Below are 16,789 nucleotides of genomic sequence, written 5' to 3'. Positions count from 1 at the left end.
AAAGATGTTTGCTTTAGATTATCCTTACACACTACAGACAAAACGTCTAGTCTCATGCTAGACACCTCTGATCTTGCTTTGCAATCAAGTGTTATAGAAGCTCTGTTTTTCCCGTAGAATGCCAACACCACTGGAAAAAGGTTCTGACTCAAAAAACCACACAGCTCACAGACAGGCATCTTTGTAGCCCAGAGAAGACACTGTTGCCACATTTGCAGGACTGTCACAAATATCATCACATGGAAAACGAAACCGAACAAACCAATTTATGTTCCATTTAAGTGTGGAATTAAAATCCTCTAAATACTCCTTTTATTCCTTAATCATCTTCCTTGCATCTCATCTTCTCATTTGAATGACATGGTGTTAAGAAATACCATAAAAGATTAGATTTACTCCTTTATTCAAATACTAGCTCTTGACTCCTGAAGGTATTTCCTAGTAAGCATGGAACTTGAATCAAAATCTAATTCTTACAGTAATTATTGCTTTTTAGTAGGTACCAAAAACATACATAATCTTCTATATTAAGTTATTAATGAAAGTAGTTGTGAGTTTTCTCACTGGCCTTTTCTTGGCAAAGCAACTTTTGCATTCACTCCTTAAGATGGTAATTTCCATGCTAACACCGTCCCCAGTGATCTACCCTAAGGGATGAGAAGCTTTCAGGATCAGTATTTATTACTAATACCTCCCAAAGCTTTTAACTAGTATTTCACAAATTGAGGAGATCAGAACTTTTCATACTAAAGAGGTTTTATATCTTCGGCAATTTCAGTTTTAATAGCAGATAAGTGTATTTCATCTTACCCCATTCAGATGCTGGAGAAAAGTCCACAACTCAAATCAAAACTCTGCATTTTGTCTCAAATGGCAAGAAAAGCTCTTCTCGTATGCATCACTAGATCAAGTGTACTGAGACTTTGATGTTTGAAGCCAGAGAAAATGGAACCCAGCAATCTAACAACAACTCCACTGAACTGTAGCATTACCTACATGTGTATCAGTCAGTGACACAAGTGTTCAGTTATCCACAACTCCAGTCCAGCACAATGCTTCTATTTGTGTTGTCTCTCAATTGTCACCTTCAGCCCCAAATGCCACAACACACTATGATCTGTTAAGAACTCTGTTCTTCATTGAAATACATGGTGAGCTGTTAATGCAGAGTAATATATTAAACCAATCGGGGCCTTGAGATGCCCCAAACATTGGATTGATCCTTAAAAAATAGGTTTTAACTACATTAGTCCTTGGGGTAAATTTGTTAGTTCCATAATTTAAACTGCAGCAAATTACAATCTCAATAACATCACCCTGCTGTATCCCTACTCCTGTGGAAGTGGGAGAATTTGCTTTCATAAAAAAAAGCCTATGAGCATACACATGCTGAAGTGAGCTTTTGCTCTCTATTTCTACTCAAATTCAAGGCTACTTGCTGACAGTGCCAAAGCCTTCCCCCCCCCCAAACTTTTCACAGTATTGTATATTACCACAGCACAGAAATTCAATTTTAGAGCAGCCATAATCTAATTCTTCATGCTGAAGGCCACACAAAGCAGTACTGTTAACATACATTTAACTAATTGTAGAATGGATAAATTGCACTGCCAGGGACTTGAGTAAAATCACTTCATTTATCTCTTTCATGGTTTCTTCCATAAATAACATTTTAAGATTAAATCAGTCAACTGCAGTCACAGCATTCCTATTTATTTTTAGTGTTTTGTGTTATATACTAAGCATATAATGTAAAGCCATTTTTAATTAGATATGAAGGGATTTGCTAACATACTACTTATTACAATAGAACCTTCATTAGATAAGCATTTAACATAGATTTTTTTCTTTACTGTAAACGAGTACATGCAAGACCAGATATACCTGTTCTTAGCTTCTCTTTAACAATACAATAGAAACTCTGGCACTGAAACAGGCTGAGGATATTCAAAAGTCAGGGAAAATTCAAAAATTTTAGTTATGTCTATACTACAAGTCCTCAGCTCTTCATTGTGTAAAGCACAGATCTGAGATCACCTCCATCCAGAGACACAGGAACTCGTACCACACACGGTATCCCCTCATCTATTCTTTTTTCCATCATCTACTAAGCACTTGTGGAAAATTCTGAAATTCTTTGTTCTTGCGTTCACTCTTACATAACAATGTGCTTAAAAACAACAACAACAAACACCAGCAATCGAAGAGTTGTTTGATGACTAAGCACAAACATCTCCCACTTTTGCAAACTGGGATAAACAATTTGATAGGCAGCAGAAGGCTGCCTGGAAAACACAAGAGCCTAACCACTTACTTGTGAGATGTCCAAAATGCAGCAATCATTACAAATAATGCCCTACAGACTTGTCTGTGCACTCAAGCATGTCTCATCTAGAGGTGATTTTTTTTAGTAAAAGGCTAATACAGCAAATAAATCACCCCACAACACAAAGACATGGGAAACTACCAAGAGAAAACGGTTACTCCTTCCAGAATCGTGTTCTCCTCCTCTGAAGTAGAACAAGTGGAGTAATCCAAACTGGTAAAGACAGACTACACTGAGCCAACCTCTCCCTGAGTTTAGAGAAGGACAACAACCCAGAAACTTTTCATTACTGAAGCAAGTTTTGCATTAGGTCATACCATTGGGACGAGCTCTGCCTATGCTGTTGCAGGTGAAAATAGCTTAAATATGGAACCCTGACCATCACTGCTGGTGGGAAAGGTGTTATGAAAGCTCTAGAGCATAAAGAAAACACTGTTCCAACTTTGAGAACAGTGCTTCCAATAGGTGTTTTTTCACTGTCTGTGACACATTTGTACCTCACTGCACCCATATATCAAAGCCAGCTCACTGTTTCAGCATAAGAGTCTACAACTGCCTGCAAACAATGACAAAAAAACTCACATCAGAGGTAGATAACAACCCACTCCTGTGTGAGCTCATGCCCAAAACTTCTGTAAAATAGCTCTTCCATGTCTCCCACACTCCCTTAACACCTACTGTAAAACAGAACAGATAGTTCCAGAAGGATGAAATACAGCAGTTAAAAATAAAGGAAATCAATTTCACACTCCAGGCATTTGCATAGACAGCTCAGTTGAAGTTTACAAAGCAACAAATTAGCCCAAAAATCTTAGTAATTAAGGGATTCAGATAAGAATTAGCTCTCATGCTTGATGTTTCACCTCATTTATCACTCAGTATTTGTATAAGTTGTAAATGCATTGACACTAAACCAACGATATTGAAGATATAGTATTACCTTCATCTGAGAAAGCACAGACAACACAAAACACTGAAGTTATTGAACATGGATTTCCACATATTTCCAGGTTTAGTTAAGTGTTGAGGACAAAAGCATACTGTGATACTCAGCTGAATGGTGCCTACAGTCAATCTGGGTTCAAAAATAAGTAGGTAGTAACATTGGAAGTAGGAAATATTAGCAGCAAATTGAAAAAATTCCACAGATCATATAATCATTAAAGTTGGAAAAGACCTCCAAAATCATCAAGCCCAACTTCCCAATGACACAATACCACCATGCCCACTAAACCATATCACAAAGTCTCACATCTGCTAAGGTTTTTGTTGTAAATTACTTACATTTCAGTCAGTAATAAAGTTGCTTTATTTTCACAATCTCACATTTTAGATGTTCACTAACAGTTCTAAAAACCAAACTTGGCTGTTTGAACAAAACATTGATGATATTCTCTCAGCTAATGAGTTTTTTCTTTCATTAGCCTTATGGCTAAAATAACATTATATGTACTCTTCAGCAATGTAATGCAGTTGAACAAGAAATTAATCTTCTCTTCTATAATTAAGGGAAACTAATTAAAATCTGGCATGTTATTACAGGCTAAGTAGAGGTCTAGATTTTTTTTGACCATCACATGCTCTAGATGTCAGCAAAATAGCCTAAATAATTTTATGACCCATGTCACTTTAAGAAAAGGCTTAAAGTAATAAAATTGACCATCTTGGTCAGGTTAAAGCACTTAGTCAATGGAGCTGAGAGCAATTCATCTCACCTAAGATACCCACTAGCTGATCCACCCAATTGCACTCCTACCTACTGCACAGACCCTGATGGCCACCAAGTTGTCAGGGCTCTGACACATCTGTGAACCTGCACTGAACAGCCTTCTATAATTCTACTGTAACTTACACCAGCTGGAGAGACAGAAAATCATTAGCTATACTTGTTACTCATTTAAGAGTCTCAAGGTACTATTCCATAAGCATCTTACCCCCTGCCCTCTTTCTTAAATCCTCGTTCAAGTTTTATACATTTAGAATTTGCCTGAAACAGACACCTCCTTGGGTACCAATGCTTCAACAACAATTTACTGCATAAGCTATTGCTACAGAGGCACTCAGAATTCACTAGCAAAGCTACATGGGAACAACTATGTTACAACCAGATTCTAATAGAAGAAAACATCATATTAGCAAGGACATAAACATAAAGATTAAAACCTGTCAGAAAAACAGTAATTTCTGAGAAACTTTAAAGCTTTGCCCGTTATCAGTCAGTTATCTTGAGCTTTTAAGCTGCTTCTTTGCAGCAAAATTTTACTTTGATGATAAATTAAAATATGTAGCATTACAAACACTGATTAGTCACTGAATGAGTAAGCAGAACTGACTGGGAAAGCAAGTGACCATATAAACATTTAACTTACTAGCTTTGGCCAACATTTGAACATCTTTTCTTTGTACATAAAAGCAAGAGTCAAGCAGTTGAACTAACATAACCTTAATCATACCATTTAAAATTGGTTATAGAATGAACTCTTCCAAATCCCTCTCTGAACTGCAGTACTTCAGCTCCATATCAACTCTAGGTTATGCCACAGTTCAATGAACAAAAAAGTGCAAGATTTAATTCTCTACATCAGGGTGAAGAAAAAGCCTTGAGAGCAAGAAAAGTCAGTGACCGTGTTACAAGTGATATGTGACATTCCCTTGCATAAAACACATCAAAATTAAGTCTGATCTGTGCTCAGTAGTAAAACAGTGGTCAGACTTGCAGCAAGAAGTTAGAGCTTAGAATTAATGTTTCAAACCATGAAAATCCAGAGCTGAAGACACTGCTGAATCTTTCCAGGATGACAAGTTTCCCATACAGATACAGCCAGTGATAACTGCAAGTATCATGAAGGTAAAAATCTGAAAACTTTGCATAGTAACTTACTGTGTAAGTGATAGCTGCCAACATTCCAATCACAGTCAAGGAACTAATGGAAAACGAAAGTGCAGTCAAGCCATCTGAAAAAAAAAGAAAAACAAACCAAAATACAGCAATACAGTAGATGAAAATACAGTAGATGTATAAAAACACCTTTTCCTAAAGTAGTTTCCAGAAGATATTTAAGTTCATGAGAAAGGAGAAAAAGATAAAAGACATGTTACCAGTCATAACTCAGATGAAAAATTTACCTAGAAGAGCTTTTCGACCACAGCAGATCTTTATCTGAAATTGCAGGACCCAGGACAGACTCGTCTTTCTTACAAGCTCACAGAAGTTGCATTCACCTAAATGGTTGAAAAGCCACTAAGGAACTTGCTCCCCATAGCTGTCTAACACCTCTTCAAGCCTTATTTCTGGCCTCTCCAGGGTGCTGTGGTAACTTGCACAACTTTCATGTGCATTTTGGATCACTCAGTTTTGTTTGCTATCACCTGATTTTCCCTACTAAAAGCATTATCCGGACTCAGACAAGCATGGATCCTTCAACCTACCAAAAAAATCCTCTTCTTCACACAATGTATATACAGACCAACAAATGGGAAAAAATTCAGGGAACTATAGAGTTACTGTGGCCTTATAACTCTAGTAATTAAAGGAGATAGTAGAAAACAAGAGTGACAAAACAAAAAGGCATTTAACTCCCTAAAACCTCCTGCATAATTCTTCAGAACAGGTCTGTTCCTAACCTCACCACACAAGACATCACAAGTGGTTTTGGTTACTTAATAACATTGAAACTGCTGTAAATAAAATAGTAAATTGCAGAAATTAACCTCCAGCAAACAATTGCTCAAGTTTGTGCTCAGTCATAGCCAGAGTTTACTGTTCTTCCCCATGTCCTCCTCTCTACTCACACAGATATACTAGCCTGTTTCCATTCATATTTACTGAATACAGCACTAAACAGTTGCAAACTGAGAAATCCTAACATTCGGATATGAGAAGCTGCACCCCTCTTCTGACCAATCCTACAGACCTTCTTCCAAAACCACCAAAAACCAACAGAATAGCATAACCAAATCCAACTTCACTGCTCAAATCTCTCCTTTACTATTTTTGTTAAATATCAAACAACTTCCCCAGAGCTAAAATCTATATGTTCCTATGTTTCAAATACTACAGTTATGTTGAAAACTTATTAAAAAAGCCAAATATAAAGCCCCCAAACCCACAGAAATAAACCTAACGCTATTTTTCCTTCACTATCTACCAAATTTGAGTTGTTCCTGAAGTTTAGGGAAAAAAAAGCCCACGAGTGACCTCTATTTGTAACATATCACACAAGGTACTTACTTACACATTGTATTGGATGATCCTCCCATACAAGTATTTGAAATCAACATTTAATATCCACTTTAAGAGTCTGAATTGTGCTCAATGGAACATTAAGAAACTAACTGGCTGAAAAATTGGTAATTGTATACCAGAAGTATATTATCAGGCTTTGCCTCAGTGAATGAGCTTGCATTCCTTTCATAACCCCACAGCCAACTACCAAGAGATGATTGGATGTTTGTTCAGTGTCTCAAGATCGTTGTACTTCTTAGACCACTACAGACAGGCAAAGGAAAAGGGTAAACTAATATAAAAACAGGAAAACAGGTACAATTAAAGAAAATGGGCAAGCATTTCATCCTTACTTCTCCAGCACTCAGAACACAAAAGAATCTTTTGCAGAGAGTTGCTGTTTGTGGAGTAGCTCTATGAAAATACAAGGACCCCACTGTGTGGGGGTCTTGGGAGACAGCAATCCAAAGATAAGCCAGCAGCATGCCCTGGCAGCATAGAAATCCCATAGCATCCCAGCAGCATGCCCACCTATTAAAGGAAGGGACCATATAGTGCAACCAGTTCTGAGGTCCCTGCTAACAAGTTAAGACTGATAAAGCTGAGCAAGTTGAGGGAAGAACTATGTTGGTTAGAAGTTGGAGCACATGCTGCACAGAGAAGCTGAGGGAGTCAGCCTTGTTTGGCCTGGAACAGAGACAGGTTTGGAGACACTCAATACAGCCTGCCTGCTTAGCAAAGAGGTGGAGGCCAGGATCTTCAGTGGCACCTAGCTGTCAAGTGTGAGACAATGGGCAATAGAAGTATATCCACAAGAGGTAAGAGGAGAGATTTTTCTACAATGACTTCAGTCTCCAAACTCAGGGGGGTTTGAAGAGCTAGGTGATAAAGCCCTGAGCAACCTGGTCTGATCTTACAGCTTCCTTCTTGGTGCAGATTTGAATAGATGTGGTCTCTTCAATCTGAATTATCCTATGAAATTACAAGTCACAAAAGAATGCTGCTAGAAAATAAAATCAGACTTTCCCATCCCAACCCAGCATCTTAATCATTTTACTTTCCCAGAAATAAACACTGGCTATACTGTGTTTCATAGCAAAGACAGAGCCAAATACTTTGTTGCAGACCTATCAAGGTCACCTGGAAAAATTAGCTTACATCTCAGCTCAACCATTATCACAACCTACATAAACAGTTTAAGAAGCAGTTTTTCCTGTGCTGTTATAATCTTGCAAAGCGAGAGAAACACCAACAAGCAGCCAGCCAAAATATTCAATAATCCATGGATTTGTCCTCTATCTCCTATGCTTACAAGCACAGATTACAGCACAGAGCATATTATGATTAAGGCTCTGCAAGGACGTCAAAGCAAACAAGCAGGGCTTTGAGTATTTAAGTGGCAAGAGGAGGAAGAGGCAAAATAGGAGCCTGTTGCTGAGTGGAGCAGGGGACCTGGCAAGACAGGACTTTTGCATGACAAGCCTGAGGTACTGAATGCCTCCTTTGCCTCAGTTTTATACTAACAAGACCAGACTTCAGGAAATCCAAGCCAGGGAGGTCAGTGAAAAAAGCTAGGACGAATATGTACCCTTGATGGAAGAGGATCAGGTTAGAGAATACTTAGGCAAACTGTACATACGAAATTGATGGGCCCTGAAGGGATTAGCTAGATATGTCAGTGTTTGGTCTATGTCATTGCAGGGAACTTTTAGTCAGAACAAAATTCCTACAATAATGCAGAATATGACTTGAATGATTATATCCTAAAGCATTCACACAGAAGCCAATACTCTGATGCATATCAAGAATGAAGCACAAAATAATGGAGTACTTATGCATGGAGATGAATGTTTGTTAGACAATTTTTAGTTACACTTTAACACATTTGAAAAATGACATCAAGTCTGTCTTAGCTCACCTATAAAACACTTCCTTCACACCTTTACCCTGAAAACGTATCCTGGCTAAGCACATGAACTACATTACCTAAGTGTTAAATACTATTCCATGGAGTTTGGCCTTGTCAACAGCTCTTTACAGCCCTAGTGTAAAGTGTAACAAATTCAAACAACAATTTTAGAAGAGGTCAGTACTATAACAGCAAAGAGAAAAAGCTGCAACACCCACAGGACTTTCCTGTCTAAACAGATGTAATCATTCATCTTTTGTACAGTGAACAGCAGTACTGCATTTTATTAAGTAAATGACTGAAGACTGTCATGATACATGATACACACTCACCATACCCTGAAAGTCAGTGAACTTCAGCATCCAAGTAGCATTTAAGAGTTAAGTGAAGACTCTCCCCACCATAAGCATTAGCAGACAACACTGGAGTCCTTGCTGTCAAATGGCAACTCGTATTTAAAGTACAGAGAGGAGATGCTGGCAGCATCTACTTTCAAAATAGCTCTAATTTTTTTTGTTCTCTGTACAGGAAGAACAGTGCTATTGTAAAGACTTACTGTATTTAAGCAGTCAGAAAAAAGTTAGAAAACTGCCACCAAGGAAGTTAATTATCTTGTTCAGTCAATGAACAAGTGGCAGAGGTTAGTAGAGTAGCAACTCATGCAAAGCTCAGAACAAATCTCAAACTTACGACTACTTCCAAATTCTTCAAACAGGAGCTTCACTTTCTCCCACTCTGTGGAATTCTTCTTGTTGGGAATATCCAAAGGAACAAAAGCACTGTAATACAGGGAAGAAAAAAAAATTAAAAAATCTTTCTTACCCTGATTAGTGAAACACAAGAAGAATTCTACTTCCAAATTAAGACAATAGAAATCCATTCATTCTAGAAAAGGCAGTATTTCACGTTATTCACACTCTCCTCAAATGCTGCATTTAGATCAACAGAGTACACGTGTGTATGTGTACAGTCAGGTCTGAGGTCAATGAACAAGTGATTTTCTATTTACCAGTCCTAAAAGAGGTAAGGACCCTACACTCAAGTATCATTAAAAGACATATTAATATGATTTATTGTCCTGATTTGATACATATGCAGAGGCGCAAATAAACTTTAAGCATTGATTGAGACAAATTGCCTTATAAATGTACACTCCTGAAAGTCAAAATACAATAATTAATGATTTCTCAAACAAGCATTAAAACAGTGACATGCTCATCTTCCATCATTGCAACTAAACACATCTGCTCCATTCCCTTCTTTGCTCTGTAGTTAGAGAGAACTGAGCTGCAGAGAAGTTCATTAAGTTTTTTTGTTCTTCCAAGAGACTACTGAAGAATGCTCAGAGAAAAATGTCAGGTAAAACAGTTGCCTAGCTGAAAGCTTTCTGTTGTCAGGCTCACCACCTAAAGTCAACTAAGAAGACTAAAACTCTACAGCATCTCTACAGACAAAACAGCTGAGTTTGTAATACCTGAAAAAACAGTACCTCCATACCAAAAAACTACTGAAACTGTAGCTTTGAGATATGAAATAGAATGTCTACAAGTTACAAGGAAGACAGATTTGAAGGCAAACACTTTAGGCAAAGAATGAAAGAACTCAAACCAAAGTCCATAAAACATGTTCACAGGTATCATTTGGACTTGTATGACAGAGACTACATAATTAGACCCCTGCCTGACGTCCTAAACAAATATGTATATTCCAAGACCAGTCTCAAACTTAAGGTTAGGGCTAAACCAACTGTGTGCATATATAATCATCACATCAAAACCAAACTGATACTCTGCCAAAAATACAAGTTGAAATTTTGAAAGTCAAGGTTTTCATTTCTAAAAAAAGCTTCTTGACTGTGAAAGAGGCAGATTGAGGGCTCGAATTTGCTTAGAGTTCACACATGCTTGTTGACTTAGGATTTAGTTCTTATATCTGCCTCCAGCAGCAATTCTTTCAGTAAAACAGCATCCAGACAAAATGAAGATGCAGGTATTAAAACCAAGTTGGCAATATTTCTACTTATAAATAATAGAAAGAAATAACTGCAGGTTTATTTGCTAAAAATGGTTAATAAAGGAGAATTTGAGAACATAACTGAGCTGATGTCCTTTTTATTTTAGCACAACAATGGATTTGCTATTTGTGGACCATATGCAGGGAACAAACAAGATGGAAGAACATTTGAAGTTATTCATAACTTGTTTGCTTTTTTTCCTCCTGAGAACAACATGAGTTTTTTTCAGTTTTGGTTGTTTTTTTGTGATTTTGGTTTTTGGGGTTTTTTTCTGAGACTACCTACAACCAGCATGTCAAAGGACACTAATCAGAGTAGGAGCTACTGAATTCATTATACTCGTAAATTACTACTCAGATAAACCTTGACTGATGAAGATAGACATTTGATTCTGCTCAAGTTCCACGCACAAAAGGCCCCAGAAAGGAACACACGAGTTATAAATTTAGGTAATGTAAGCAAACAAAACAGCTCAGCTATGATGTCTGATACTTGGAGTTCTGGATACAAATCAAATTATTAACTGTGGTAATTTTCAGAATAGAAGCAAATTGCTATGCTGTTCAAAACACATCCTGGGTAAATTATGATTCAAATCTAGATCAATATCTAGGCTGCAGAACAAGGGAAGTAAATGCAAGACAAGCAGTTTAAAACTATTCACTCTTGGCAAGGCTAATGCACAAATGTATATGGGTAAAGTTTGAACCTTAAATCACAGTGTCATTAGCTGTCATACTTAGGAAATTATTTTCCAGCACACCAGATTTAGACTCATTTCCTTAAGTGAGTTCTGCTGTGACATAATTTGCATAACTATTTATAGGATAATTAGATATATTCATAGCTTTTTAAGCGCTAATAGTTCCAGAAAATTTAAGGTAACCAGTTTAATTCTAAACACTGACAGCCAGGGAAGCATGCATTTTGGAATCAAACATTCATTAACCTCAAAAACAACCTTTTTTTCCATACTAGACTGCTTAAGGGTGCCTTAATATAGATTTCAGTATCTCAAGCCCCTTGACAAGCACAATAAATTTGGAGAAAATACAAGCAAAGTATATAGCTTATTGGAAGGGAAAGGTATGACAAGTAAAAACTACTTCTGAGCATCCCTATAAATTTGCCCTATACTTTGCTTTTAATGGTAGTCTGCATCAAGTTATTTGTGTGCAGAGGATTTAAGTGTTATAGACATGCACATTTTTGCCAGACAACTGTTTTGTAACAGAGAAGTAAAGTAAGAAGTACAAACACTACTCCTGATAACAATTTGGACAATAACATCCTCCTCACTGGGCTGTGTTATCAAGTCAGAAAAACTTCTAAGGCTATGTGGCACAAAACACAACAATCTCTAGTTGAGCAAGGGTAGCATCCTGGTAGGAATAAGACACTCAAACTTTAAGCTTAATATAGCTTTCATAATTCATTTGAGGACAGCTGACCAGGGAAGAGGCAAAAACCTTATGTAGACCTTTAAAACTATTTATTGACCTGTTTTCATCATACAGATTGCTTCCTAAATCAATCAGAACAGAGGCTGTCTGGCTATGAAACACTAGCCATGTAAGCACAGGAAGACAGACTATTTGTTAGGCACTTAACAGGAAATATTCCAACCCCTCCCACTCCCATAACCTGTGTGCAGGAGCACTCTAGTCCATTAAGCCTAGACACCTAGAGTCAAATCCAGTACATAAAATTCCAGTCTATTTTAACATTTCTCTCTGGTGGTTATAGGATCAGAGTATCTTCCGCTACTGCAAAACTAGTCTTCACTACCACATTCTGTCAAACCACTCATATAGAAACTTCAGCTCCAACATGTTGATCTCTTTCCTGTCATACTGGACTTCTGTAACCACTCCCTGCCCTTGCTATGAAAGCACCTAAGACACATAACTTCATCAGAAAAAGCATTTACATAAACTCTGAGACATATGCTACTTAATCTATATATAACTATACTAGAAATAGAGTTCACATTTTTCTTCAGCACAGTCACCTCAGTTGCCTCTAAAACAGAGCCTTTTCCCCTTGAAGGAAGTCTTGCATTCTCACTTAAAGAGGAAATACAAGAATTACTTTTTTCTATCTTACTGCGAGGGAGAAATGGACATGCTTACAGCTACTGAGAATTCAGCTGACACCTACTAGAGACACTACAAAGATTTCTAAAGTGGATGTGTTATACAATACATCTATCTATACCTATGACATGAGCTAACTGTCAGAAACAGCTTTTGCCAGAAATTTTAGGAATATTTCTAGACAATGATTAAGGTAATAAACTCCTACCATCTCTTATAAGAGCAAATATCTTACTTGCACTTAGAAGGACAAGATACTTGATAGAAATGTACCTTTAACTTTTTTCAAAACTAAAAGAATATTCTAGTACAACTAGAAGCATTAATTTCACTGTAGTTTTTACTTCACGCTCCAGTACTTTGATATGGATCATCTTAGCATACATTTTGCAGTTTTTACCAACTTTATTGCTGCAGTCAAAATGCTAAAAGGCTTATGATGCAGCAGACATTATAAAGATTCAGAACTGGTGTGCATGTCATACTGAATAGTGATCCGAAATCAATTTTCTGCTACTACTTGGAGTTTGAGAGGAACAGTACTTGCTGCAAACAGGTCACTCACTTCAGTAACATTTGCCTTTTAAACAAACGCCAGCAAAAACTATATCATACAAGGCACAATTAAGTCAAGTATAACCCCACACTACATTTACATTCTTCAGACAGCATTTCCATTTAGGAAAGTATAAGCCCATAACATCTAATCATTACCCCAAAAAGCTATTTTGCAATGTTCATTTCAGAAAGAGCGTTTGAGAAAGGCAAAAAACCATTTGATGAACATGGATGAGGACAAATTTTTTTACTCTGTTATACATTGAAGCATTAATGTATTTGTGTCAAAGCCACAATGTCCTTGATATGGATTCACACTACATCAGCTTGGAAGCACAAGTACCTCCACAATTAAGAAAACCATTTTAATCTTCCAGTTAAACTGTGCTTTTCAGGTACATAATTCTGAGGATACTTAAGTCTTATTAGTGATTAAGATAATGTTGATTATACAGATTGAGTGCATCATAATTTACCTCTTAGAATCACAGAACAGAACTCTGATAAATAAGTCTTGCATAGAACAGTGCTCAATACAAATACTTACCCAATTAACAGAAGAACTGCACAAATCGTGATGAATCCCAGAGTGTATTTGAGTGCAGTTTTAACCTGCTGAATATTCAAGAGAAAGTTAATACATTGACATAAAATGAATGTAAAGGGATTTGTGCAAACTATGAAAAAGTATACTTAGCGTAACATGTATTCTACAAAAAGCCTCCATAAAAAGCATGAATAGTTTTATATATAAGTCATAAGCATGCATTCTTGAAGAGTCTCATAGCCTGAGAGCTGTGAACAATGACATGGAATTTTGCTTCCATCATAAGCTATGCATTTGAGCAGCTGTGGCTGGAAGCCTGCATATACTCAGTGCAAATACACTCAAAGAAAATACTTACTACTAATACTTTATATTATTAAAAGTCTATTATTATTATTAGGCTATTATTAAAAGTCTTCTTATGTTAAGGTCACAACTAAACAGAAGGGATAACAGTCATGATTAATTCATTACAAGATACTTCAGAAAAGTATTTTCATTTGAAATGTACCACCTTACTGGCATGCAGTTACTGTTTCCCTGGGAGGTCTCAAATCAATGCATTACAGAAGTAAACATGTTAGCTTCAGGTAAATTACTACTGCCTACTTCAAGAAAAAATGCAAACACTACAATAGAAAGACATTAAATTTCAGTACCTATTTCAGAATAGAACCATCTTCCTCTTCTCTACTTAAAAAGCTGTCACTACATATGGTTTTTATTCTATGGAAAGTCTCACATAAGTTTTAACTTCCTGTGGTAAGAAATCTTGCTCAGAAGAATTTCTTGAAAGTTTAAAAGATTAATGAAAATACAGACAATAATTACTTATCTCGCTAAAGTTGCATTTAATGTGAGACCACAGTGCTTAGACTAGACAATGTCAGACTATGACCTACTGAAATCTGCTCTAGGATTTCTATGGAAATATAGTAATATACTTATATATTACAATGTTAATACCATTTCTAAGTTTAAAAATAATTCTTGCTTTCATATTTTGGCTATTTTCATTTGCCTTTTCAGTGCTTAGTGCATTTGATAGAGTAAACTTACTGAGCACGTGTTGCCATCATCATCTTCCTTCTCCTCATAATAGAAATAGACAAAGGGAATCCACAGAAAGACACAGAACAGAATGATGGAGTACAGCGCTAGGAGGAAGAATTAAATGAAGAGGCAGTTACATTGGCACTTAATTTACTACGAAGTAATTAAAAGGAAAGACCAAAACATTCATTTCCTCTCATTCTAGCTCTTACTTTCAAACACTGAAAAGTTAGTAAAATTCATTAGCCAGCACACAAACTATTACTGTTTTGTAAACTCCAAAGGACTTTAAAGTGAACCCTTTCAGGCTAAGGATTCCAGATCCATCTTCAAGTCAGCAATAACAAAAATAGTAAAGTAATCAACTGTAAGCAAGTGATATAGAATACTAGCTTAAAGCATAGTGAATAAAAGCAAGCTAAGCCACCCAATAACAGGTTGTTCAAAAAAACATATATCAAATGAAACTAATTTAAAGCTATTTTGATCCCTGGACTCAGTATCAGATTCTACTATCAACATAAATACATCATGGATCAAAGACATGATTGTTACTGACCTCAATTCACAAAACAAGCTGTAGTAATATAGTATTATCACTTCATACTCCCTTTTTAGAAAAAGTACTAACTGCAGATTGCAACAGATATTTAACTGAGTAGCCACTAAACCAAAACAGTCATATTGTCATGTCACTTTGATATACAAGTGATCATAAGAAAGCAAAAGGTTTAACACATCTTTACAAATACCATCAAGTTGTGAATACATTAAGACAGCTGGTCAAAATCAACTGGACTGATCAGGCAGTGGTATGAAAAGACAAATTTCAGATAGAGAATTTCAAGCTTAAATCTTCAGCTTTCTGTATTTATTATAAACTGAACATGCTTTAGAATATGATTAATTAGAAAAATCTTTTAATACTCCATATTATCTTATACTATGAACATTACAGAAGTCCATTAGGAAACTAAAAACTGTGAAGCAGTATGCTACAGTATTTGCACCCCACAAAAAAAAAACAAACAAACTACACTTGAAGAGTTTACTAAGCCTTCAAAATGTCAGAAGTGCTACACAACTAAGACTGCTTGTGCCAGCACAAAATTGCACCTTTGAAGGAATAAGTAAAAGTACTCAGGACCACATAAGTCCTGTGATCTTTGGCTATTTTTCATCTTTGCCCCATTTTGCATGACTAATACTCTTCCATATACACATTACATATATATAATTAACACCTTTCCACAAATACATTCATTCCCAAATAAAGTTTGCGACCTCTTATCTTGGCTACTGCACTGCTCATAGTGCCCACGTGCTCCAAAGAAATCTACCTCAGCATTTTTTCCTGAAGTTGGTATAGAAGGTAAATAAAGTATCAACACCTAGAATCTAAATGTGAATCACTAATTATATCCAAATTGAAACATTTTTTAAAAGAATGAATTCTAAGTGTTAAAGATATCTACTGTTTAGTGTGCTGAGTTAGTATGGCAATGCAAGAAGAGAAACAAGTTCTCAGTACATGACCCTCACATTAGCCAAGAGCAAAACATTCAAGGCTGTAAAACACCTTGAAACCTCAAACTCTAAAAAGAAACCTTCCTAGACACTCTAGAGCAGTAGTCATACTACTTCAATATTGTGAATACTTTCAGAAATCAAGTACATCTAGTCTATAATCTGTTTTTTTAGACTAGTCCTAAATCTACACCACGATGGGCCAGTAAATTAGGTAAGTTACACACATTAGTCCAAGATCAGAATAATCAGCCCATAGGGATCACCACAGAAAATCCTCACTTCCAAGTTGTATTACACAGAATTCAGCACACCTTACTCATGAGGTATGCCCTTTGCTCATTACATAATGAGACTGTGATCCGTGTTTCTTCCACGGTGATAAAGAAAACAAGCACATTGATTAAAAAGACTGAACTGCACGGGTAAAGTTACCCATATTACTTTATTTACAAAGAATCATTCAGGTTAGAAAAAACCAGCAAGATCCAGCCTTTAAAAATGTCATCTGCTGCCACTAAACTGCTAGAGAAT

The 16,789-nt window shown here is 36.4% G+C and overlaps 1 protein-coding gene across 2 annotated transcripts in view; it reads right to left on the bottom strand.

Annotated features, from left to right (window-relative positions):
• Window positions 1–16,789, bottom strand: part of LMBRD1 (LMBR1 domain containing 1) — a 66,775-nt gene that overhangs the window by 36,463 nt on the left and 13,523 nt on the right. The window contains exons 4-7 of one of the 2 annotated variants that reach the window (XM_014870249.2): window positions 14,735–14,832; window positions 13,676–13,743; window positions 9,151–9,239; window positions 5,208–5,281 (exon numbers count right to left, since the gene is read on the bottom strand). In XM_014870249.2, coding sequence (XP_014725735.2) covers window positions 5,208–5,281; window positions 9,151–9,239; window positions 13,676–13,743; window positions 14,735–14,832 — 329 coding nt within the window. The remainder of the gene's footprint in view (window positions 1–5,207; window positions 5,282–9,150; window positions 9,240–13,675; window positions 13,744–14,734; window positions 14,833–16,789) is intronic. The other variant, XM_014870250.2, reaches the window with a different exon arrangement.

This window comes from Sturnus vulgaris, chromosome 3, assembly GCF_052056855.1.
Source record: "Sturnus vulgaris isolate bStuVul1 chromosome 3, bStuVul1.hap1, whole genome shotgun sequence".
Lineage (NCBI taxonomy): Eukaryota > Metazoa > Chordata > Aves > Passeriformes > Sturnidae > Sturnus > Sturnus vulgaris.
Note: the sequence above shows the minus strand (reverse complement) of the source record. Positions and strands in the feature narration are given on the sequence as shown.